Source organism: Larimichthys crocea, chromosome XIII, assembly GCF_000972845.2.
Source record: "Larimichthys crocea isolate SSNF chromosome XIII, L_crocea_2.0, whole genome shotgun sequence".
Lineage (NCBI taxonomy): Eukaryota > Metazoa > Chordata > Actinopteri > Sciaenidae > Larimichthys > Larimichthys crocea.
In genome coordinates, this window is record NC_040023.1 from 9,275,505 (window position 1) to 9,299,325 (window position 23,821).

At 41.7% G+C, this 23,821-nt stretch overlaps 2 protein-coding genes across 3 annotated transcripts; one reads left to right on the plus strand and one right to left on the minus strand.

The window, feature by feature from the left end:
- Positions 1–207: 207 nt before the first annotated feature.
- Positions 208–11,819, minus strand: epn1b (epsin 1b). Of its 2 annotated transcripts, XM_010737710.3 has the most exons (11): positions 11,724–11,819; positions 11,064–11,216; positions 9,275–9,383; positions 8,762–8,917; positions 7,535–7,663; positions 7,152–7,272; positions 6,849–7,024; positions 5,070–6,255; positions 4,333–4,467; positions 3,786–3,947; positions 208–3,286 (listed from the first exon to the last, which is right to left on the minus strand). In XM_010737710.3, exons 3-11 carry the CDS (start codon positions 9,341–9,343, stop codon positions 2,748–2,750), a joined length of 2,673 nt encoding a protein of 890 aa, XP_010736012.2. In that variant the 5' UTR covers positions 9,344–9,383; positions 11,064–11,216; positions 11,724–11,819; the 3' UTR covers positions 208–2,747. The 2 variants fall into 2 exon arrangements, with proteins under 2 accessions (XP_010736012.2, XP_010736014.2); XM_010737712.3 differs by lacking the exon at positions 208–3,286 and having other exon boundaries at positions 3,807–3,990.
- A 973-nt stretch (positions 11,820–12,792) lies between these two features.
- On the plus strand, positions 12,793–19,324 carry necap1 (NECAP endocytosis associated 1). Its single transcript, XM_019254338.2, has 8 exons — positions 12,793–12,954; positions 14,756–14,856; positions 14,963–15,067; positions 15,157–15,238; positions 15,384–15,492; positions 16,232–16,379; positions 16,614–16,707; positions 17,221–19,324. Exons 1-8 carry the CDS (start codon positions 12,860–12,862, stop codon positions 17,273–17,275), a joined length of 789 nt encoding a protein of 262 aa, XP_019109883.1. The 5' UTR covers positions 12,793–12,859; the 3' UTR covers positions 17,276–19,324.
- Positions 19,325–23,821: the final 4,497 nt, after the last annotated feature.

Below are 23,821 nucleotides of genomic sequence, written 5' to 3' on the forward strand. Positions count from 1 at the left end.
GGAGGAAATGTTGGATTGACTGTTGAGTCTCTCCATTAACACCGACAGGACGAAGGAGATGGTGACCGACTTCAGGAGGAAGATATATAAATTACAGTGGAATCAAGTGGTCATACATGACAGTACGCTGTGTCTAAATATGTGTGCATTTGTGGCCCTCTTGTGGTGACAACGTTCCAGCTCAAAGAAAACAGAACAGACAGCTTGCACTTCATCATTTTATTTCTCAAATGTATACTGTATACTGTCACAGTTTACAACACAGCTTCAAATTTAAATACACAGCAAAATAAATTCATTTCATACAAAATTAAATTTGAGAAATTAAATAATAATAATAATAGTAGTGGTATGGACTAGTGTTTCCGTCCTCGTCTTGTTCTACGATAACTCCTTGAAGTTTTCCACCAGAGTTCACATTTAGAGGAGTTGAAAAATACATGAAAGACGTGTACAGGCCCATGAAACACAAAGAACGCCAACAATTATAAACTTATGTGACCTCTCAGGTTGGCTTTGATTTACTGAAATCTCGGATTAATCCTGCTACCGTTGATGATTTCTACATCTCAGAACTTCATCTCCAGCCACAAGGAAACAGCAGCTGCCGGTCTGCGGAGCTACATGAAGGTGAAGTGGAGCCGTTCATACAGGTGTGTGTTCAACAAACCAACCATGTAGCGGGGTGGATACACACGCAGACAGCATGCACGGTAAAGAGTTCAAGATATGTTCAAATTCGGTTTTTATTCAGCCAACGCCGTAGCTAAACATCAGTACAGTAATACACACTTATGTTTCTTGTCTAAAGCCAGCAAAGACGTGTTCGATTACACAATGAACCCACAAATCTAAACAGGGATGAAAAAGCCACCATCGGTTACCGAGTTGATTGATAAAGTAGTGTTTGAACAGCCAATCACGCCCGACATCGCACGTGACCATCAGGTGTAAGGAAACCTATGGAAAGCCAAGCCAGTTCAAATATACATGACTGTCAACACGTTGAGATTTCTTGACAATGCTTTAACAGGTCAATAATGGGCTGATTTTTTACGTGTTATTGCTTCTGTTGACAATACATTGCGAACACGCAAACAGTTAATTTTTTTTACACATCGTTAACTCATTTGTTGACAGCACGTTAACGCGTTGTTGATGCGCAAACTCATGTTTTTACGCGTCAAGAATTGTCTGAACTTTTCTTGAGCACGATATTGTGTCGTGAACGCATTGATTTTTCATTATTAACACGACAACACGTTAGCAATGTGATCTTGTTTCCAGACACTTGACCATTTTTCCAGTTCAAACAGGCGTTTGTTCCTATCTCAGGTTAAGCCTCTGGGTTGTTAATGTCAACACTTGAAAGTTGTGTACATTTGAACTGTCAGACTTTCCATAGAGACCTGTCGTTCTTGGAGGTCACTGCTGCATCAATAAATAATCAAGCAATAAATCAGTCAATAAATAGATCAATAAATAGTTACTCATGATTTCGTAACACTCTAATATACAGTATATTTCAAGGTTTATCTGTGATTACTTCCACTATTTACATCAGCACAATAGATATTGCAAACACACACACACACACACACTCCGCCTTATACAAACACATGCACACTTTTAACGTCGTCCTCGGATCAGTTAATGTTTTACAGAGTCATACAACACTCAAATACACAGCACTTCTTCAGTGTTTCCACATAGACACTCACACACACACAGGTGCTTTCTGTTTTCTTGTGCATGAAGAAGAATAGGACTGGACGATCCAGTATTATGTTAATGCACTATGCTGCATACATTTAAACCCGGGCTAATGTGTAGATCTCAGGGGGGATGTGATGGGTTCAAAGGATGATACAAGTGGTTTTGCATGTTTTAGCCTGAAAAATTCAACAAAAAAGTTCTACAACTTCAACGTAATGCTGTTGTTACATGCTAGTTCAGTTTCAAGCAGAGACGATACTCAAAGATTTTTGGTCTTTGGTGAATTCACGGATATTCTGACATCTGACCTGCACCTGAAAAGCAACTTTTATTGCAAGAAACAGCCAAAGTCACAAGATCTTTTTGATGATCATGTTTACTTATGGTTTGTCCTGCAAACACTTTGATAGCCTTGTCTTGTTGTTGAGAAGCGCTGTATGATAGATCTGCTTGCCTTTACTTGTCCTCCATAAGTTTCCTTTTGGTTTTTGTAGGCCATGTCCAACTGTACTTGGTTGCAGATGTATGAAGAAGTTTCACCTCTCATCCAAGAAGCTCCTTTAGTTCTGACTGACTGTTTGGGAGCGGGATCTTTGACTAGGCCATTGTTTCCACTTGGTTCGTTGGTGCTCGTTGTTGTACTAGCCGTAATGAACCAATGGCCTGATCAATGATCTTGTCCAGGCTGGATAATCGGATCTCTCCACCAGTCCACCAGAACTGAAGAATGGATGAGAGGTGAAATGTCTTCACAGATCTACAACCAAGTCCAATTTCCCAAGATTGAACTCTTGTCAAAGAAAGATGACCTGGACGACTGAGAATCTTCATGGACTTCAAAACCCATTGGATGATGACGATAATGAAAGTAACCCAAAGCAATGACTGACTCGGGGGTATGTTGGAAAACAATCGAAAATCTCAGGATGCTTTGGAAGCACATTTAAAGGTTAAAACATGCAAAACGAGCCACTGTAATTGGTAGTTAATATGATGTATGCATCAGGTATGAACGATTACATGACAAGCTGTCAGAACAGGAATGGATTGTTGTTTTGGTTCGCTGTGTCACCCTTCCCGCTGCCTGAGAGCAACTGTGGCTGCAAGGGGACTCCACCCCCGGCCTGTGGAGTGGATCCTCCCAATGCTTGGTGATTCCCTCCAAAGAAACCGGACTGACCCATTCCAAGTAAGAAGGGGTCTGCCAAAGGATTCCCCTCCAGAGATCCAGACTGCACCACTCCTCCTCCATATTGGGGGTTCATGTTAAATCCAACTTGTGGACCCCCTCCCACAGAAACAGAGGACTGTACCATTCCGGTTGCTGAACACAGAGGAGCTGCCTGAAGTATGTTTAAACCAGAATAAGACACTCCCGCGGTATGGGATGGTAGCTGAAACAGGGGAGGTTCACTGGCAAGATTAGCAGCTCCAAAAGTGGGAGGAGTTGCACCAAAGGAGGGAGCAAGGGTGGAACCAAAAGGAGCGCAGAATGGAGCGGATGTTTCGGGAAGGGACACCCCTGTAACAGCCCCTGATCTGACCACAGGGCCCCTGGCTTTGAAAGCACCTGGGAAATTAGGAGTAGTAACAGGAGGACGGAGGGACGAGGGATAAAAGAGGGTGGAGTGGGTATACAGTTTGAAGTATTCCAGCAAAGCAGAGAGAGGGGTGAGAAGAGTTAAATATCTGCTGGTTAATATATACTACTACTTTAATAGGTCACTATGCTCACACACACGCACATACACAACAATGTCTATATATTACAGCAAGACCACAGGGGAGGGGTGGTTAGGCAAAACACATAATCACAATAAGCTTTTCCAGACAAACCTATTGATAAATATTTATTTGTCAGTCATACTGTCTCCACCCGTCTCTCTGTCTCCTCCTGGCTGAAAAGTGGAATGCATTTAAAACATCACCGGGGTAATTACTGATTTTTACTACGTCTGTGATTTTCCAGTCTTTGAGGTTGATCATGCATCCGTTCGAATCAAGCACACCACAAATAATTCCACATGAAGCCTTTTTCACCCAGAGTGAAGCTCCTTTTCTGTCCTTACCGATGGCTTGTGCCTGGGTGGCGAACGTATTGGCGAGGGGGCGCAGTTGGGGTTTTGGGTTAGAAGAAAATAGATCGTCCAAGTCGACAAGCGATGCCCCAGCAGAGCCCAGAAATGAAGCAGTCTTTTTGTGTGTCTCCTTTTCCAGCGTGGTTTGCACTCCTGCAATACAATAAAGGTCCAGTTCTACTCTAAAAGGTGTTTTCTTTTGGGGACAGGTCAGGGAGGAAGAGAGAGCAAAGCGAAAGAGAAGTTTAGTTGATTAAGATTGTTAGGCTTCTGCTGACTGATGGGAAGATGAAAAGGGGAAATGGAGAAAATGGAAGAAAATGGTTGCATACAAGGCACATAAGCAGTTAAGGGTTTAGAGTAACGTCCAGCTGACATAGACTTGATTAAAGACAGGCAGAAATATTAGCAGACTGCTCAGAAAGTTTAGTTGATTTAATCAGAGAATTTTATTGCTGAGTACAAAGCAGACAGTGAGGTTTTACTTGTACTTACTCATGAATAATGGATGAATCGTAGAATATAAAGTGTAATTTACCTGTCCCGTTGCTAGGTGCACCCCAAGGATCACCTTTTTTAGATGCTCCGTCTCCAAAGGGGTCACTAGATGGGGAGGTGTCTGGGGGTGGAGCAGGTGATCCCCATGCATCATCTGTGCTAACTGGAGCTGCAGCTAAACAAGGAAATAGAGCAGGTGAGCTCAATCAGGTCAAAACAGTAGAGTACAGGGAAGTCTATTTCTGTGATAAAATACTGTGAACATGAGGTTAGCAGTTTCCAGAGCTTGGAACCAACTGGAATCCAGGTATCCTCACGTGACCTTAGTAAGAAATTTCTGTCATGTAATATGTGGTTGTATCTGGGGGAGACTGTAACGTCAGACACAAATGGCCTCCTCGATTTTTCTCTTTATACTATCCACCGACTCCTGGTTGATGACTTAGAGCCCTTTCCAGTCGATGCTATAGCTGGTTTTAATGTTCACAGATTGCTGATGTCAGCTTTCAGTGCTCCTTTCAGTCTTTTACTTAGGGGCCTTGTCATTTCACCTATGAATGTTTAATGGCTTGCGGTAGGTACTGATGTCTTCAGGACTCCAGCAGCCCAACAAAGTCCCAATCTGGTGGCACAGGGGTTATGTCCCCCCCCAAAATATAACCACTTAACTGAAATCTGGTGACCCCAGAGGATGTGTAATTCGCTAATGACAACCATGGGATACAGAGGCAAGTTCTGAAAAAAAAAACAACTGAGCAAACTGTGTTTGTTTCTTACCTGGGGCTCCCCATGCGTCTGATGCATCACCAAAACCACTAGAATTACCAATGGGTGAGGAGGCGCTTGTCCCGTCCCCCCAAGGATCTCCACCCTTTGTTCCACTTGGAGCAGATGGAGCACCCCAGGGATCTTCCCCGGTGGCGGGTGGTGAGCTGGCAGGGGCTCCCCATGCATCTGCACTGCCTTGGGGTGAGTTCAGTGGAGGAGCATTGAAGGGATCTGAGGCATCATCTCTTGGTGGGCTGGATGGCACTGCTTCTTCTTTCGGGGGTGTTGTTGGTGAAGCGAAGGGGTCATCTTTTGTAGGTTTGGATGGTGCAGAGAAGGGATCCTCTTTAGGTGGTGTTGTTGGTGCTGCAAAAGGATCTTTAGGCGAAGTTGCAGAAGCAGTGAAGGGGTCATCTTTAGGGGGTGTTGATGCTGGTGCTGCAAATGGGTCTTCTTTAGGGGGTGTCGATGCTGGTGCGGTGAAGGGATCATCTTTTGGGGTACCGAATGGGTCATCTTTTGGGGAGTTGAAAGGATCATCCTTTGGGGTCTTGAAAGAATCGTCTTTTGGAGCGTTGAAGGGGTCGTCCTTTGGGGCATTGAAGGGATCATCCTTTGGGGAGTTGAAGGGATCGTCCTTTGGGGCATTGAAGGGGTCGTCTTTAGGGGTGCTGAAAGGATCGGCCTTTGGAGCATTAAATGGATCATCTTTGGGAGCATTAAACGGATCATTATTAGACGAACTGAAGGGATCTGGTTTAACCTTTGGTGCAGTGAATGGATCCTCCTTGTCTTTGGGTGCACCAAAGGGGTCTAAACTATCTTTTGGTGCATTGAAAGGGTCGTCTTTTGATGCACTAAATGGATCCTCTCCATTTTTAGGTGCAGCAAAAGGATCTTTGTCAGTTTTTGGTGCTGCAAATGGATCTTCATCGGTTTTTGGTGCTGCAAATGGATCTTCTTCAGTTTTAGTTGGAGCCCCCCAAGGATCACTGCTGGATTCTGTATCAGTTGGTGTATCAGGTTTTGCGGGTGTGCCCCATGGATCTGTGGCCTCTTTAGGCTCTTTGGGGGCTCCCCATGCATCTGTTTTCACCTCTTCCTCCTCTGCTTTGTCTTCTCCCCAAGCAGCTACTTTAACATTAGGGTCTTTGCCTGCATCCTCCCATTTCAGCTCATCTTCACTCATCTTGGCCTAGAATATGACAACACAAACACTTACTGACACTTACTAATTACACTAATTAAACACCTGTAGCTTGAAATGAATCCCTGGATTCAACACGAATCTGGAACTAAAAGATTTGCTAGTTTACAAACAAGGCTATACCTTACCCAGATAAAGATGTGCAGATTCAAAAACAAGGAACTATGCTTACCAAAGCTAGCCTAAGTCATGGTCACATTCAGTTCAACAAATTCTAAGACGGAGACAGTCAGTCTGTCTTAACCTTGGTTTCTTAAAAAGTGGAACAGGGAAGTTCATCCTTATCAGCCCAGCTGCTCTGTGTAGTCAGTCAAGGAGACAGAGAGCAAACACAGTTTGACTTATTGCTTTGGACGACGCAGAGGCCTCCCTAAAGTTTGTCACTGACCCCAAATAGCCCTTGAAAAACTGTTATGGAAAGTTCAGTTTTGGTGAGACTTTGCGAAAAGGGTATTTCTGAGGCTATGGTTCGTAGTGTTGTTGTACAGTACTCCACTGCATTATATTGTACTGGAGTAGTGTTGATGCTATTGTGTCCACTCACTCTATGTAGCTGGACACTGTACTTGTGATACACTTACCCTCCTCTCAGTTTCTTTCTTCTCTGCTTCCTGTCTAAGACGCTCCTCTTTGCGGGCCTGGAAGGAAGCAGTCAAGTCAGCCACTGAGGGTATGTTGTCTAAGGATGGGAGCCCACTGGCCCCGGCCATATAGCATGGCTTGTAGTTGGGATCTTTAATGGTGTCTGTGGATGAGGCTGGTTAGAAGATGGATGAAAAAAAATAGATTAAATCAGATTTGTGTGAGAGGCCCAGGCAGAATTATACAAAAACAGCTGAAACAATGGGTATTTAGCAGTGATGCTTTAGGACAGATGGGCTCACCAGCAGAACCTTTTGACGTCTTCTCTCTGGTTTTGACGGCAAAGTCTCTCTCCTCCTTTAGTTTGTCATCGTCCTCCATAAGAACAAGGACAACTTTGGCCTTCTCTCTGACATTTGTTCCCTGGGACAGATATGCTTACATTAGACTTTGATTTGACCCCAACCTTCGAAACCTTAAAATATCAAGACCAAACCTCCATATGGTCTAAATTTAACCATTAAATAAATCTATAAAATCCGACATAAGGTCTTTAGATCTAGTCAAGGTTTGTTCAGTTGGGAAGCTTTGATTCAAAGGTTCATATAGTATAGTGCCGAATATGCACTCTTTAAATGGATACTAAAGGGCAGAATGCCTTGGACATTTAAAAATCATGCATCACCTGATCTTTGCCATCCTTTTCCACAAAGCGATACTCTGTGAGGGCTTTGACAATGTAGATGTTGTCTTTCATTTTCAGGAGCACACGATCATCGCCGGTCTTTAACAGGTACTCCAGCAGTGTCAGCGACTGGTATGAAAAAAGGCATGACGACGAATACAAATGTGAAACAGAAACGTATACGGTTGAAACAAAAATAAACTGACTAGCCACAGAGTTTTCAACTTTTTTCTGTTTTTTATATATAAATATAGAAGGACGAGTTTTTGCCTGATAACATGTAGTTCATCTTCATAAAGAAGAATTTGTTGATAATCAGTTGATCGCTACAAATCAAGACTCCATCGTCTAACCAGAAAATCATGACACCCCTCATGATCCCAGTAACTCAATAGCAGATATGTGGTGTAGTTTACGTCTTTAACCCTTCTGTCACTTTAATCTGATCCTCATTAAAAACATATAAATAATTTATGTCATGTGATGGAGTTCATTGATGATCCTCTACGTTTCAGCTGAGAAAGAAGAGTTCAAATTTTAATCTTCTACATTTAGGGTATCCCTGGTTTTGATCACATCTCGAGTTTAAAATCAAAAGAATTTAACAAAATATGTTTATTAAAGATGTCTACAGGGACACTGATACCGGGCTCTTATTACTTATTGGACACCGGCCTTTCAGCGTCCTTCACCTTCAGATATGATCCTCCCTGAACACAGATGAGAAACCTTTCAATGAATTTTTTATTTTGTTTCTGCTCATGTTACTGTTAAGTTATAGTTAGTCCTTCTTTTACAAAACATTTTCCTCTCATGGGTCACAATAGAGCTGCTAAAGAGCAGTTTTTTCTGGGATAGGGTCATCAGGTGTGCTCCGTTACGTATTATGGAACAATGGTTATATTTACGGATACTGAAAATCAGTGTAAAAACATAGTAGTAGTAGTACTGCAGTGCTGTAAGTATCCCTGTTGGCTTTCAAAAGCCTGCATTGTTTAGTATGTTGACGACAGCCCTTAATTCAAATAGAAAGCTGAAGAGGAATCTTTGGGTGACCATATTACTCTCAATTCATTATTATCTACAACCTATCGAAATCTGTATATTTATAATGAACTATTTCTATAAATAAACTTAAATTTCAAGGTTGGCGCAGCATCTACAATAATGGCAGTGAAATGGCTGTTAACACAAAGTAAGGGACTTGTTGTGCACTGTTATGTTCACCTTGTGGATGTGCCTCCAGTTCTTGTCGTCTTTCAGGCGTTTCCAGAGCATCGTCATAATCTCGTTGCAGGCCACCACATTGTAGGTCAGATCGGAGATGTCAGCCATCTGAGAGCTGGATGGGCCCCATGGGTCATTAGATGTTGCCTCTCTCACCTGCAAAAGAAGCAAAAAATGTCAGTGTGTCCTTGCCATTATTATCATAATCTGTTCTGCCACTGCTCATGTTTCATGTCAGATCAGCTCTAGGACTGAAGAAAAATGTGTTAACTGTTGTAGAAACTTTACTTCTAAACCACAGAACTGTAAGTGTCTTATGATGTTCGATAACAACCTACAGGTTTAAGATGCTGAACATTTTATTGGGCACATCTGGCCACGGACCATAGGTGCATCCCTCATCCCCCATCAGTCTTCCCTCTTTTCCTGTCACGCCTCTACTTTCTCCAACTCGTAGAAAACAACGTATATGTCGCTGAAATAATGAGAATATTCATGATTTGTTTGTCTTACCTTGACCTCTGCCTCAGAGTAGTTCTGGACCAGGTTCTTCAGCTGTCGGCGCAGCATAGAGGACGTCATGGTGTCTGGTTGAGTTGGTGGAGAATCAAACCACCGCGATCTAAATCAGAGAAAGCTTGTTAACATATATGAATGGTTACAGGTTCAAATTCAATTAAACTTATTAATCCCACTTGGATCAGCTTTACACAGATATAAAACACAGAAACTCACTAAACATACAAATACATGACATGATAAATGTGGAGCAGGTAAAACATATCAATGTCTCGTGTACTTCTAATTATTTGGGCTCTGATTTACTGAGGCTGGCAGGGAGAGAAAATTATAAATCAGTAGTACAAGGTTAGGAGAGACAAGCTAGAGAAGTAAAATGTGGATATGAATCATAGTGCTCATCGCTGAGCAGAAAACCAAAAAGAATGTTATATTATCTGTATCAGGTGGGAGGTGCCCGAGACAGCCCATTTTTTAAAAAACGTATAAGAACCAACTGTTAGAGCTCCTCAGGGAGCCTTTTCTCTGTAACCCCTTTTGTGTGTTGCACTGTTAAACACTCCTTCTTGTACAAGAATAATAAATTAAACTTTGATACTTTGAATCCAGTCTTTCTTATTCAAGGGGTTTTCTTTAAAAATTCCCATAACACTTGATGCATGGTGCACTCTTTGTTTGCACGTCTAAAATCATTTTTGTATGTATAAGAACCAACAGTTAGAGCTCCTCAGGGAGCCTTTTCTCTGTTGCACTGTTAAACGCACCTTCTTGTACAAGAATAATAAATTGAACTTAAACTTTGATACTTTGAATCCAGTCTTCCTTATTCAAGGGTTTTTAAAGAAAAATACACATAACATTTGATGCATGGTGCACTCTTTTGTATGTATGAGAACCAACAGTTAGAGCTCCTCAGGGAGCCTTTTCTCTGTAACCCCTTTTGTGTGTTGCCCTGTTAAACGCTCCTTCTTGTACAAGAATATTAAATTCAACTTAATCTTTGATACTTTGAATCCAGTCCTCCTTATTCAAGGGGTTTTCTTTAAAAATACACACAACACTTGATGCATGGTGCACGTCTAAAATAATTTTTGTATATATAAGAACCAACTGTTAGAGCTCCTCGAGGAGCCTTTTCTCTGTAACCCCTTTTGTGTGTTGCACTGTTAAACGCTCCTTCTTGTACAAGAATAATAAATGCAACTTAAACTTTGAATCCAGTCTTCCTTATTCGAGGGTTTTCTTTAAAAATACACACAACACTTGATGCATGGTGCACGTCTAAAATAATTTTTGTATATATAAGAACCAACAGTTAGAGCTCCTCAAGGAGCCTTTTCTCTGTAACCCCTTTTGTGTATTGCACTGTTAAACGCTCCTTCTTGTACAAGAATAATAAATTTAACTTTGATACTTTGATACTTTGAATCCAGTCTTCCTTATTCAATGGTTTTCTTTAAAGATACACACAACACTTGATGCATCGTGCAGTCTTTGTTTGCACATCTAAAATAATTTTTGTATGTATAAGAACCAACAGTTAGAGCTCCTCGAGGAGCCTTTTCTCTGTAACCTGTAACCCCTTTTGTGTGTTGCAGTGTTAAACGCTCCTTCTTGTACAATAAATTAAACTTTGAATCCAGTCTTCCTCTATCTATTCAAGGGTTTTCTTTAAAAATACACACAACACTTGATGCATGGTGCACTCTTTGTCGTCAGTGAGAGCATGCACATGTCCTGAAGGATCCACAAACACATTATCAAATATCGGACGCACACATACCTTGTGTAAAATGTCTGTGCTGTCGTGTAGACTTATTCTGATGTAGTCCAGTCGTAGCTGTCCTCTCCCTTCAGTGCGCGTACATCCTGCTGGTCTCTCTTCCTCCTGACTGCATTGGCTTGTCTCAGGATGCCAGAAACCAGATCCTTCGAGCTGCAGGGGGAGTCAACACAAAAGAGCTGAGGCAACTATGAATGTGTGACAGTCTGCAACACCAGACCAGGAGCTGTGCCAGTTTTGTCATAAAATCACTGCGACAAACACTGATTCTCATGTAGCTGTGTGTGGCTAAGCTACGAGCTAGTCAGCTGGAGGATGGTGTGAGGAAACATGAGCGTTTATAGTTCACACGGATGATCAGGGTGAGTTATGTCTGATGTAATTTGACCGCGGCTGTCTGTCAGGAGTCACACGTCGAGCGTTCAGCACCTCGGAGAGCGACTGAAGACGACGAGCAGCTCGTCCCTGTGGCTAACAGCCGAGCGGTGCTGCTAAGCCTTAGTCAGCTTACACAGCCGGTTATAGCGACCGCAACAGCGGCTACACGTCGAGAAACAGCCGCTGAGTTTAGCTCATAATAACACGCACTAGTCATGCGTGATTTCGTGCGTTAAATATGAGTATTTATAGGTAAAAATATAAATATATAAAGCAGTAAACCTGAGAGGAGCTTCAGGAATCTTCGAGGAGACGACACTCACACGACGACTTCCGCTTCCGCAGTTTTCACCTGCAAGGTCCCGCCCCCCCCTTATGCTTTTATTTTGTAAAAAAATGTAATATTAAATACACACTCTAAGTATTTTATTTTGAAGTTTAAAAATGATTAATTATTCTTAAACAAAAACATGAAAATTCAAACAGTTTCATGATAGTGAACCTCTACGGAAGCACATTGCTACCATGCCAAGAAAAATAAAAATGTATCCATTTTCACATTAAAATGTGATAATTTATTTTATTTTTATTAATTTTATTTATTTTGTAAGGCAAGGCAAGGCAAGGGTTTTTGTATAGCACAATTCGTACACAAGGCAATTCACAGTGCTTTACAGAGGCAAGGAAAAACATTGGACATTAAGACAAGCAATAGAAATAGAAATAAAAATAAAAAATAAAAAAAAGAGAAGAAAATTTAATTAAAAACATCAGAATGTCATTTAAAATCATTAAAACAGCAAATTTGAAAACAATTTAAAACATTAAATGAATCACAGGATTATGATTAAAAAATGTTAAAACGTGATAATTTATTGTCAAACATAAAACGTATCACGTTAAAAAGTGATCATTTATATTGTTTTCCTCCTGCATTTTAAAATCCTTCTTAATGTACGCATACTTATCACAATATCATCCACTGTGCTCAGTAACAACAGAATCTCACCATGTTCCAACACCAGCATGAAGGTTCAAGGTTCAAGAAATCTTTATTGTCCCTGAGGGGAATAATAATTTATTGTTTACCGGGAAACATTTCACATTTTAACAATATAAATTATCACTTTTTAACGTGACATGTATTCTGTTATGACAATAATTCATTTTCACATTGAAATGTGATACTTTTTAAAAAAAAATTAATTTGTCTGTCGTGGCAGCAATAGGCTTCCATAGAGTACCGTTTATAACGGTTCTGATAGAAATGGACTGAGTGACGTTCAGCGAACGTAACTAACGGTTAGGACGTCGTATGCTACACACACACACACACACACACACACACACACACACACACACACACACACACACACACACAAAACCACAACTCCCACATCAATAACAGTTGAATCAAGATGGCGGCTGAGGGCGAGTACGAGTCGATCCTGTGCGTGAAGCCCGATGTCAACGTTTATCGAATCCCGCCGCGAGCTTCAAACCGCTCGTACAGGTAACGTTCTAACGGTCGGTCACTAACGGCCGTTTTGTTTCCTTCTTCATTTACATAAATATGGTTTATCTAACCGTGTTTTAGTGTCGCTCGGTCGGTGTGGCCAGTCCACTTTCAAATCCCGAATAACGGACAACACCGGGCGGTTGTGTACGTCAAGTATGTCGTTATTTGAAAATACGTGTCCGGTTGTTAACGGTTAATTTCGCCGCTGCTTTGTTGTCGAGCGGTTGAACTACATCATGCCGGGTCGATATGGGCGGTTTGCCAGGACTGTGTGTGCTCAGTCTTTACACAGTCACTCTAAATAAATAAAAAAATAAAAAATGTCAGGGTTTTCTATGGAAGCGTATTGCATTCACTTAAAAAAAAAGAGTAATTTATTTTTTGGTTTGTTTTTTGGGGGTATTTTGTTTTTCTGACTAATTTTGTTTTTGTTTTTCGGAGTAATTATTTTTCTGTTTTTCTGAGTTGGAAAAATTTTTTCCCTGTTTTTCGGAGTGATTTTTGTTTTTCGTGGTAATTTTTTTTCTGAATTATCGAGTCACCATAGATCCACGGGAGTCACTTTCCAGGTCGGATGGTCTTGCGGGATTTCAAAGTATCTCTATAATTCAGGAAAAAAATTACCATGAAAAACAAGGGGGAAAAAATTACCATGAAAAATAATTACTCTGAAAAAGTGGAAAAAAATTAGTCAGAAAAACAGAAATAATTACTCCGAAAAACAAACCAAAAAATAAATGACTCAGAAAAACTGGAGTTTTTTCTTTTCTTTTTTTTCTTTTTTTTTTTCAAGTGAATGCAATACGCTTCCGTAGTTTTCTGGTTGGATTTGCCTCATTTAAACTTTGTCATGGAGGCGCCTTTGAGACAGTTCGTCTAGACATGAAGGGAAACGTCATAAAATGTCCATTACGTCCCATATACATGGATCCGTACAGCCTCCAGCAGCCTCATATAATAGATTTTTGTCCCATTTCAGATACAGTATGACTTTAATATTAATGCCTAAGCCACCGTATATTAATATATAGTGCAAATTAGTGGTTTCCATCTCTGCAAAGAGGTGTCAAGATAAGTTAGATGATGGGGTGATATTAAAAGATGCCATTGCAACTTTTCTCAAATTTTTGTTCACATCTTTATCTCTAAAAGTCCCTCAAATAAAGCAAAAAAATTTAATATAGCAAGAGTCTTCAACCTTTTCCAGCCCAAGGACCCCTTGGACAAGAGACAAACAGAACAGGGACCCCCCGCATGTAATTAATATTTTTAAAATGTGTCACATTTTAAGCCTTTTCAACTTTCTAACCTATTTATATACTGGGTTATTAGCCTGTATGTGTTTATGACTAACAAAAAAAGTTCATGCCTAATTATTATTATTGGTTATTAAATGCCAAGAGCTGTGCGTCTTTGGACCATTGTTTTGGTAAAAAATGTGTCAATTATTAGGACAAAAATTGGCGGACCCCTGGTTGAAGACCCCTGGCATATAGCATCCTGTAAACTTGGTGGCTCTCCTTCTGGTGGACCATCATCCCATTTTCTTTAATGGTTGCGACTGGCATTAGAGACACCTTGGGCAAGTTGGCAGTTCGTCACCTTTACAGACAAACAGGGACAGTTACTATTTTTATGCACAAACCTACATGAGAGGAAGCCAGAGTACTGACATTAAAGTACTCCGGTAAGGGGAGAACATGGAAAGGCCTACAGCAATCCAGGGTTCAAACCAAGAACCTGCTGTGAGGCGACAGTGCTAACCACTGCAGCGTGGCCGTATGTTTGTCCACAGGGCAGCTGACTGGAAGCTGGATACCCCAGACTGGTCTGGTCGATTGAGGATCACAGCCAAGGGCCAAGTGGCGTACATCAAACTGGAGGACAAGGTCTCAGGTATGTTTTCATCACGTATTAACCTTTTAAAAACCCTCCGACTATGACAGTGGCTTTAACCGTGATAAATAGGGATGGATGGATCATTTTCCCTCCTGTCCTGCAGGGGAGCTCTTTGCCCAGGCTCCGATTAAGGAGTATCCCGGCGTTGCGGTGGAAACGGTCAGCGACTCCAGCCGATACTTTGTTCTACGGATACAGGACGACAACGGTGAGGTTTATGATCATGACTACGAATCAGTTTGAAGAGCTTTATGTCGACTGTTGTTCATGTACCGTGACGTCCTCTGTCGCCCGCAGGTCGCAGTGCGTTCATAGGAGTTGGTTTTGGCGACCGGGGTGACGCTTTTGACTTCAACGTGGCTCTGCAGGACCATTTCAAGTGAGCAGTGACTGTGTGGTTTGCTGTCTCTGCTGAGATGTACAGTGTACTTGCTGAACGCTGCATGCTGTAGTTTCTCCGGAAAACTGCTGAGAGGCTTTGTCTATTTCTGTATATCTGTGCTGATCTGTCTGTCTCGACGCAGATGGGTGAAACAGGAGAATGAAATCAGTAAAAGCGCCCAGCTCGGGGATTCAGGACCAAAACTGGACTTGGGCTTTAAAGAGGGGCAGACCATCACACTCAATATCGGGGTAAGAAGTTTGTTTGGGCGTCAGATGTTCCAGTTTGTACTACATTTGGAATAAAACGAGAAATCTGGCGAGCGTAGAAAGTCACATCATAATTGAAAACAGTCATAATAAATCAGAACAACTTTATGCAGCCTATAAAACTTAAAGCTCAAGTGTAATCAGGGATCATTTGTAGTCCTCAAGTTAAAATTTTCTCATTAAATCAGTTACTTCATCCCCAAAAACGTTTCGCAGTGAAACTAAAACGTAGGATAACAGTTTTTAAGCGTGTTAATATGGATTAAAGGAGAAGTTTGTAGGTGCATTCAGACAGGGATCAGGCGCTGCGGCTATCCAGAAGTGAAACAATCAGGAAATTAACTTTTTATTCCTCTGATTAACCGAATTTATCCAGGCCGGCGCTCGCTCACTCTCATTCACTGTCTACGTCTCTTAACCCCTGCTTGCTCTCTCAAACCAAATTAAACTTCTTCGTGTCTCTATTCTTGAGTCAGCCTCAGATATAGAAGCTGATACATGAAATAAACAAAGTCGATAGAGGATCAGAGTTTAGATTGTTCGTGAAGGTTTGATTGCAACCGCTTCCCATCACTCCTTCCTTATGGAGTTCGCAGACATTACAAAAATATAGTGATTCTTATTTCCAGGTGATTAAACAGAGTTATGAATATTATATTACATTTCTGCTATAATCTGACACAGTGGACCTTTAAGTTTTTTTGTTTTTCTGTGTCTCCAGCAAGGTAAAAAGAGGGATAAACCACGCCCACAAGGCTCAGGTGGGTTTGGACTCCTCCCACCACCACCTGGAGGCAAGATAGCCCCGCCTCCTTCATTAGGATCATCCAATCACAACATAGTCCCCCAGACGGGCGGCACACCGACAGGTAAAGTCAGGCTGTGCCTAAATATAAGTCACTTTCTGTGATCGTAGACGTTTATTTGGGCTAATGGATCATTTAACATCTGTATGAGAAGCTTTAACCTACAGCAGTGACCTATTTCTCAACCAGTGTGTTAATTAGTTGCTGTGAAGTGACTCATTAGTGCTTCAGGCTGCAGAAAATGAAGTTAAATGTGTCAGTTTTAACGAGCTCTCTCTCTCTCTCCCTCTGTGTCAGGCTGCCTGTTGGAGCTCGACAGTAGTAACTCTAACACAGTGGTTCAGTCGAACCCTAGCTCAGATCTTTGGGGAGACTTCTCTGCTCCTGCAAGGTAGACGACTCATGCCTTGTGTTGTACACTCTGAGGCCAAAAGTATGTGGACACCACAGTCCAGGTTACACAAAGTTTAGGAAACAGGCTGCAGGGATGTATTAATGAGGTCCAGCACTGAGGTCTGTGTTGGATGATTTTTAAAGCTCTTTACAGAGAAATTTAAAGTGCCATTAGATAATTATGTTGCCAGGGTGGCAGCCAGTTAGAGGAGCTCTGAACACTCGCTCTGTATCTTGATCGTTTCCCTTTTTTGTAAGTCGCTTTGGGTAAAAGCGTCACCTAAATTACTAAATAAATAATAAAGGCTTGATCTTATCTTATATAAAATGAAAATAAATGACGATTTTAATAATAACTTGGACTCAAACACAACTGTAAAAAGATCTCAGAGTGAGTTAATGTGTCCACATACTTCTGGCTATTTAATGTAAACAGTAGCACCTTTGTTCATCTGTCCTACGAGTCCTTTTAATATCTAAACACACTAACACGTGTTGATGTGTTTTTCAGCTCTGTTCCTGCTCAATCCCGACCACAAGAAACCGGAAACTGGATCCAGTTTTGAGTCATCGGTTTGTGATTTGTACATCTCACCTGCATCCGTGTCTGTAGCTTCCCGCGCATCACACTTGAGATTAACTCCCACTACACTGATCCCAAAGCAGAGACGTGAAATCATCGTCGTCATTTCATTCGGAAAGAATCAGAAAAAACAAAACAAAAGAAGCATTGATCTGTTGAAGCCATTACACGATATGAGCCATTTCCAGTTATTCAAGGGCTATGTGTGACAGCGTCCTGAGTTCCTCTTACATGTGTCAGCGTCGCCCGCCCAGTAGATGGCTCTCTATGACGAGCAGAGCTTTATCTTTGACCTGGCATGTTCATGTCACTGCAACAGCTCCGCCTGCAGGCACTGCAGAGCGCTACATCCGAGGAAAAGGCACCAGTGCTTTCTGTAACCCGCTGTGAATTAATGTGTGAAGGCTGCACGGACTGTAAGACGAGAGGAATCATCAGTGTCAATCAGCCTTATTGTTTAATTTTCCTGAGTAATCTTTAAACTACAGCAGCAGTCTGTTTAACTTATTTAAATATAGACTTATAACACTCTTTTACCTCATTTGCAGAGTTTTTCACTCAGAAAAGTAGAAATATTTAGACTGAACCAGGGATTAAATGGTAGTACACCCTCGTCCACGTGTCTCAAAATGTCCTACAGGTCTAATGTAAAGGTGCAATTTCAAAATATCCAGATTAATATTGCATTATAGGATATAAAATCACATTTTTAATCGCAGATTAAATCACTTTATCGTGCCATCTGCTGGTATTTATCACCACAGGCATCAGGCCTTTGTAGCCTCAGTATTCAGAGCGTTTATAGGATCGCTGAGCTCACTTAGAGCGGGACGATACACTGTAGGTAAGATGTGGGGAGGACATTAACATTCCTTTCTGGCTTATTAAAACTATAAATTTATGTTTACTGTGAAATCGAATTTATGTTTACGACTGCATTCAGGTTTATTTTGTTTGTTGTGTCGCTGAAATCAGCAGCCACATCCAGACACATATTTACTTATTTTTTTTTACATACTTTAAAGTTTAAATAAGAATTAAATGCATCGTGTTTGTTTAATTTAATTAAAAACTTTAATATAATGATGCAGAAGCTGTCTGACACGAGTCTGAAACAGTCTAGATTTAGACAATCTGAGCAAATTATTAGAAACTTTAAAAGGAGTAGTTCGACATTTTTGGGAAATGTGCTCATTCGTGTCCGTACTGGAAAATTAAATGAAAAGCTTCTAAATCTGAGTCTGACTCACAATTTACACGGCAAGATGGTTTGAGAGAGAGAGAGAGCAAGCGGTGGTTGAGTGACGTAGACAGTGAATGAGAGTGTGGGAGCACCGGCATCGATTGTTTCACAGCGGTTACCTGACTCTATCAAAAAGGAAAATATGCGCCTACCAGCACCTCCACGTCTGTCTAATTAACTCTCTCACTCATTAACTTGTGTGTTTATATTTCCCAAAGTGTCAAACTAATCTTTTTAAAAATGTATTTTAATACTAGATTATATTCTACCGGTGCCGTTATCCCCTACGTGGCTTATCTCAGACTGTAAAATGAAGTCGAAAATGCTCTTTTTTTTTTTTACTAAAAACCCATGTTTAGAAATGTGAACAAGTCGGTCTCAGGACTGAAGAAGATGATTGTCTCACTTCATCTGATGAATGTCTTAACGGCAGCAAATGATATGTTGATTTTTGTGCTGATTGTGAAGTTTGATGGTGTTTACAGGACTTTGACATATGAATTGTCATAAACTTTTCTTTACTGTGAATTTATTTTGTTTGATTTATTTTTTTTAAGGTTTGCTGTGATCAGATCACACAGACTGTAGCTGATTGGCATAGGGCTGATTGATATATGTTGATATGTGTGTTGTGTTTACATTGCTCGTATCGCTGGCTAAAAATATTTAAAAAAAAAATATGTCTCCCATCTCTCGCTCATTCCACTCTGGCTGTAAAATCACTGGACTAACACTTTTATGATTTATGACCAATTTCACGAGAAAGAGGCAATAAATCCTTTCAAAGGACGTCTGAGGTCTTGTTTGAATTATTATGACACCTGATTGCACTTGAATGCAGCATCAACATGATTTAAAATCTGTTAGTTTATGGTAGAAAAGTGTTGTTTTAGTATAAAATCTGAGCATAGGACTTCTTTTCACATTGTGTTATTGCTTCTTTCGTATAAATACATTTTTTAAAAATGAAATACTTCCTTCTCCAGCCTCCCTGGCTCCTGCAGGGCAGAGCGATCCCACCATCACACCCTCTGTTAAATAAGAAAGAGGTGACTATGACCTCACTGAGCAGTAGCTTTTAGCTCTGCTGACAGACAGAAAAAGAGAGCGACAGACAGCTGGACGGACAGACTGAGGGCGAGATGAGGAAACCAGTGGCATGTTTCAGAACACGATTCATCTTGCTCTGTCTGTCTTGTCATCTCTCGTCGCCTCTGAGGCCATGTTAGGTATTTGTCTAAGCTGTGTGTGACAGCACTGAGCATGCCCGATCACAGGTTTCTGTTTGAGATCGATTTGTGTGTCGGTGTGTGAGCTTTAGACCACATATTGTCGCATTAATGCGAGTGTTTGATCCGGGTCACCTCCTGCTCTGTAACCCACACCAAGCAGCACATATAAACACCATCACCCGGCGTCAGTTTGATGGATCCCTTTGGATCCGTGTCACAGACACATTCAGGACTTTTAATACACTTGATATCTCTGCACGAAGATTTTGTTTCCCTTCCCAGAGAGCTTTTCATCAAAGTGATGAGGACTCAAATTTAAACGATCAACACGTAGCTCAGATGCAAACAATACGATTCAAAGATTTAAATAAAATGCACATGTTGCAGCAGAATCCGCTTCCTTTCGGAGTTTCCTGACTGTAGCTGCTGTTAGATAATGCCAGTTCAGTTTGTTAGCCAGGCTGTCTGGACTCTGAACTCAGAGCAGAGCAGGTAGTGTTACACCGAAAGTACAATGCATAAAGAACGGCTCCAGAACGACAAAGTACTCCGCCATCCGCAAACTCTCACATTTGTGATGCGCACTGGTGCAGCACCGCCGGCCACCGAGCATCGCGAGGACGTACGAGATCTCGCAAATTCACACATAGTCGCGCAATATTGACAGCTGTAGTCTCTTTGACTCCTGCAGTGGCATTCCACGCCGCATCTTTTTTCTGGTGTCCTTATAAAAAGGATGTGAGGTGTCATGAATGATTACGCCTGAAAGTCCCTCACCTGTTGACTTCAGGTCGGCCCCGCCCATTATGACGTGTATTTTATTTTGAAAATAAACCAGGGTTTTATTTTATATTTTGTATACTTCCTTCCCCGCACGGTCTGCTCTGTGCTGAATTTATGCGCCGTGCTCCGGCGTCCGTGAATAATAGAAGCTCTGCGTATGTGTTGCGGAGGGCTGCCGGACGCCGCAGTCGTTCCGGAGCCGTGACGCAGCGGGGACGGAGACTGTGTGAGCTGACACGTTGACTAAAATTGAAACGTATCGACAGCGCCGGTCCTGGCCACGGAAATGCGCCCTGGGCGGCCGCCCACATTGCCCATAGCTAAGACCGGCCCTGCGTATCGATACGTTTCACCGATACAGTACCACAGGCGTTTTTGACCACCACAAAGAAGAAGAGGTTTTCAGGGAGAGCGGACGGGAAGCTGAGCTAGTGTCGTGCCAGAACAGGAGTTGGAGCAAGTGGGCAATGTAACCAGGCTCAGCAGCCTTTATGGGCATAATGACAGAAGAGAAGAGACCAAAAAGACCAGGAGGAAGATGAGGTTTTCAGGTCGGGGTCATGGAGGAATTTTGATGTGGGAACAGAGCCTGTGTCGTGCCAGAACCGGAGCTGAGAAAGCAAAATTTGATGGAAATCTGTCCAATAGTTGTTGGTATAATTTAGTCAGAGTCCGTCTGTCTATCCGTCTGTCTGGTATCAGACTGGACATCCAACACACTTTTAATGGACTGAGGTCACCCAGTTCTAATCTTAGCATCAAAGCTACGTACATCAGCACTTCATAAAATAAAAAGATATGTAAATCATTTGTTCGGCTCGAGGTTGTGATGAGAAGAATTCACAGCAGGCGCCCCGAGGTAGTGTCGCAGTCAGAAAACGATCTGTATCCGTTACAGGAGATGTGTTTGCCTCCTTCACATCCAAATGAGATACCAATATGTGTTCGTGAGCTGCGATGAAGCCAGCAGAACTCCAAGTTCCTTCACATCACTGCAACGATGTGCTTTTTAGAAACATAGCCCAGAACTCTCGGGACATTAATCAGCTAATGAGGAAGGTAACATAACGTTCTTGTCCTATGTCAAGTAATGGATCATCAGCAGACCTGATATGGGCCTAATGAAGCCTGGTTGCTCAAACAAGCCATCTGTAACAGCACCTACCTGACAAGCCATCTGTAACAGCACCTACCTGTCAATCAAAGCGTCCACACTTTTAATCCTGCATAACTTTAAGCCTTAATATAATGTGAACAGGTGAGTTGTATATAAATTCACCCTCAGTACAGTTGTCATGAACGGAGAAATTAGCTATAGAGACCAAAACTGTTTTTTGTACCAGGCTGTAAACATGTTTATTTCTGCTTTTAACATGGGGACTTATGGAGACTGACTCACTTCTGGAGCCAGCTTCAAGTGGACGTTTGGGGAACTGCAGTTTTTTGGCACTTCCACACTTCAAAGCCACGGAGGTTGCCACTTGTGTTCAGTCTTAGATTGTTGTGTTAACTCCCACGACACAACAGATAGGTAAGTAACACAGAAGCCTCTACAGAGTCCGATAACAACGTCGGACCACTAAGTGTAGAACTTTTAGGGACATGGAGTAATTGCGGCACTATTCTGAGGACACAAGTGTATTGATAAATCTTTCATTCCTCGTGACCAAGCTTCAATAAACCTTTAAGCAAAAGACATCTTGAACTCCTGTGAACTTTCTTTGTAGTCTGCCATGCTCATCATGTTGATCTCTTAATAAAATCCTCTCACAACAATCTTTAAATTTACAGCTTTTGGAGAATTAGACGTTTTGAAATTTAACCCAAATACTGTCTTTACCTATTTATGACTCCGTTAAAATTTACGATCTGCCCCGCTCGTTAACTTCTGACCTTTCTTTTCTCACTTTCTCACTGACACTTTCAAAACAAACACATGCATGCAGTCACTCTCACTGTTACACAACCCTGGCATATTTAAGAGACACAGTGTTAACGCAACATAGCAGGTGAAATGTCAGGATGGGAATAGTTCACAGGCCACCGACCAGTGTCCGGCATCAGACCTGCAGACCTGCTGCCCAAATGTGATACGGTAATCAAACTGTCGCCCTTTAACAAGCTCACTAATTCATGAGTTCTGGCTGATGCTGTTCTTCACAGATGATCTCTTCATTTCAACTCTGCCACTTTAATAATATTAAGAATGTGTTGTTGGCTCAAATCGGCAGAGAGACAAACAGTTTGACGCTGAACGCTGGTTTGATTTTGGTGCTAGGTGTTAGGGATGAGAGGACAGAGAGTTCAAAGGTCAAAGGTTAGGGTCACCCATCATCACTTTTTTGCTTTGAAGTTTTCAGGGAAACTTGAACCAACACCTCGATGAGATGATTTAAGTGGACGAGTGTGCGTGGATACTTGTTGGCGATGTACTTAGGCAACATTGTTGTAACTTTTCTACCGAAATATCAGATTTTAAATCATGCTGCAGGTGTAATCAGGTGAATGGTGTCTCCGTCATTCATACGTCTGTTTCTGATTTTGAGCTCCAGGTACGATCACCTGCGGGAAATAAGTATTTCACAGATTCTACTTTACAGAGTTTTCTCTGACATTTTCGACCACCGGGAAGAAGAAGAAGAAGAGGTTTTCAGGCACGGGGAAGGCTGATGGGGAGTGGAGCCGGTGTCGTGCCAGAACAGGAGCTGGGCAAGTGGTCGATGTGGAATTAGGCACAAACTAGAAAACTTGTGAGATTTAAGCTTTATTCAAGGTGTATTTTTTGGTTTAACAAGATGTGACCTCATATTATTCTGTGCGAAAAACCCAAAATGAACTGGAACCAGAGACCAAATAAACCTGGAAACCGTACAACAACCAGACAACTAGCTTCCTGTTACCCTCTCTTCCATATAGAAGGCCCGCACTTAAAATGAATACTTCAGTTATGCTTTGGCTCTCTGTAAGAGTCCAAAATTAACAGGAAATAGATTAAATTCAAAGTTTTTCTTCCATGATTCTGCATCGTTTTTTTTTTTTAAGGTTGTCTGGGGGTTTTGGGCCAGTTTTACATCCTTACATAGTCCCAATGGATGTATTCTGCAACAGGTTTTTTGTTTTTGTTTTCACCTCCGCTTGCTATTTACGACTCCTCCGGTTTTTTATTACACTGGGCAGCGGTTCAGCATTCTGCGGTCTGTCACTGCTACTTCTCCGTCTCTGACCTCATCGTCCTCTCACTTTGTAAATGCTGCCGACTCTCACTTTTCCA

Excerpts from the sequence above, each read along its gene's own strand:
- epn1b (XM_010737710.3), bottom strand. The coding sequence starts at position 9,343 with ATGACGTCCTCTATGCTGCGCCGACAGCTGAAGAACCTGGTCCAGAAC. Across the intron at positions 7,664-8,761 it reads ACTGGAGGCACATCCACAAG|TCGCTGACACTGCTGGAGTA; the intron begins GTGAACATAACA and ends TTTTCATACCAG. Across the intron at positions 6,256-6,848 it reads AGAAAGAAACTGAGAGGAGG|GCCAAGATGAGTGAAGATGA; the intron begins GTAAGTGTATCA and ends GTCATATTCTAG.
- necap1 (XM_019254338.2), top strand. The coding sequence starts at position 12,860 with ATGGCGGCTGAGGGCGAGTACGAGTCGATCCTGTGCGTGAAGCCCGAT. Across the intron at positions 15,068-15,156 it reads ACGGATACAGGACGACAACG|GTCGCAGTGCGTTCATAGGA; the intron begins GTGAGGTTTATG and ends TGTCGCCCGCAG. Across the intron at positions 16,708-17,220 it reads GACTTCTCTGCTCCTGCAAG|CTCTGTTCCTGCTCAATCCC; the intron begins GTAGACGACTCA and ends TGTGTTTTTCAG.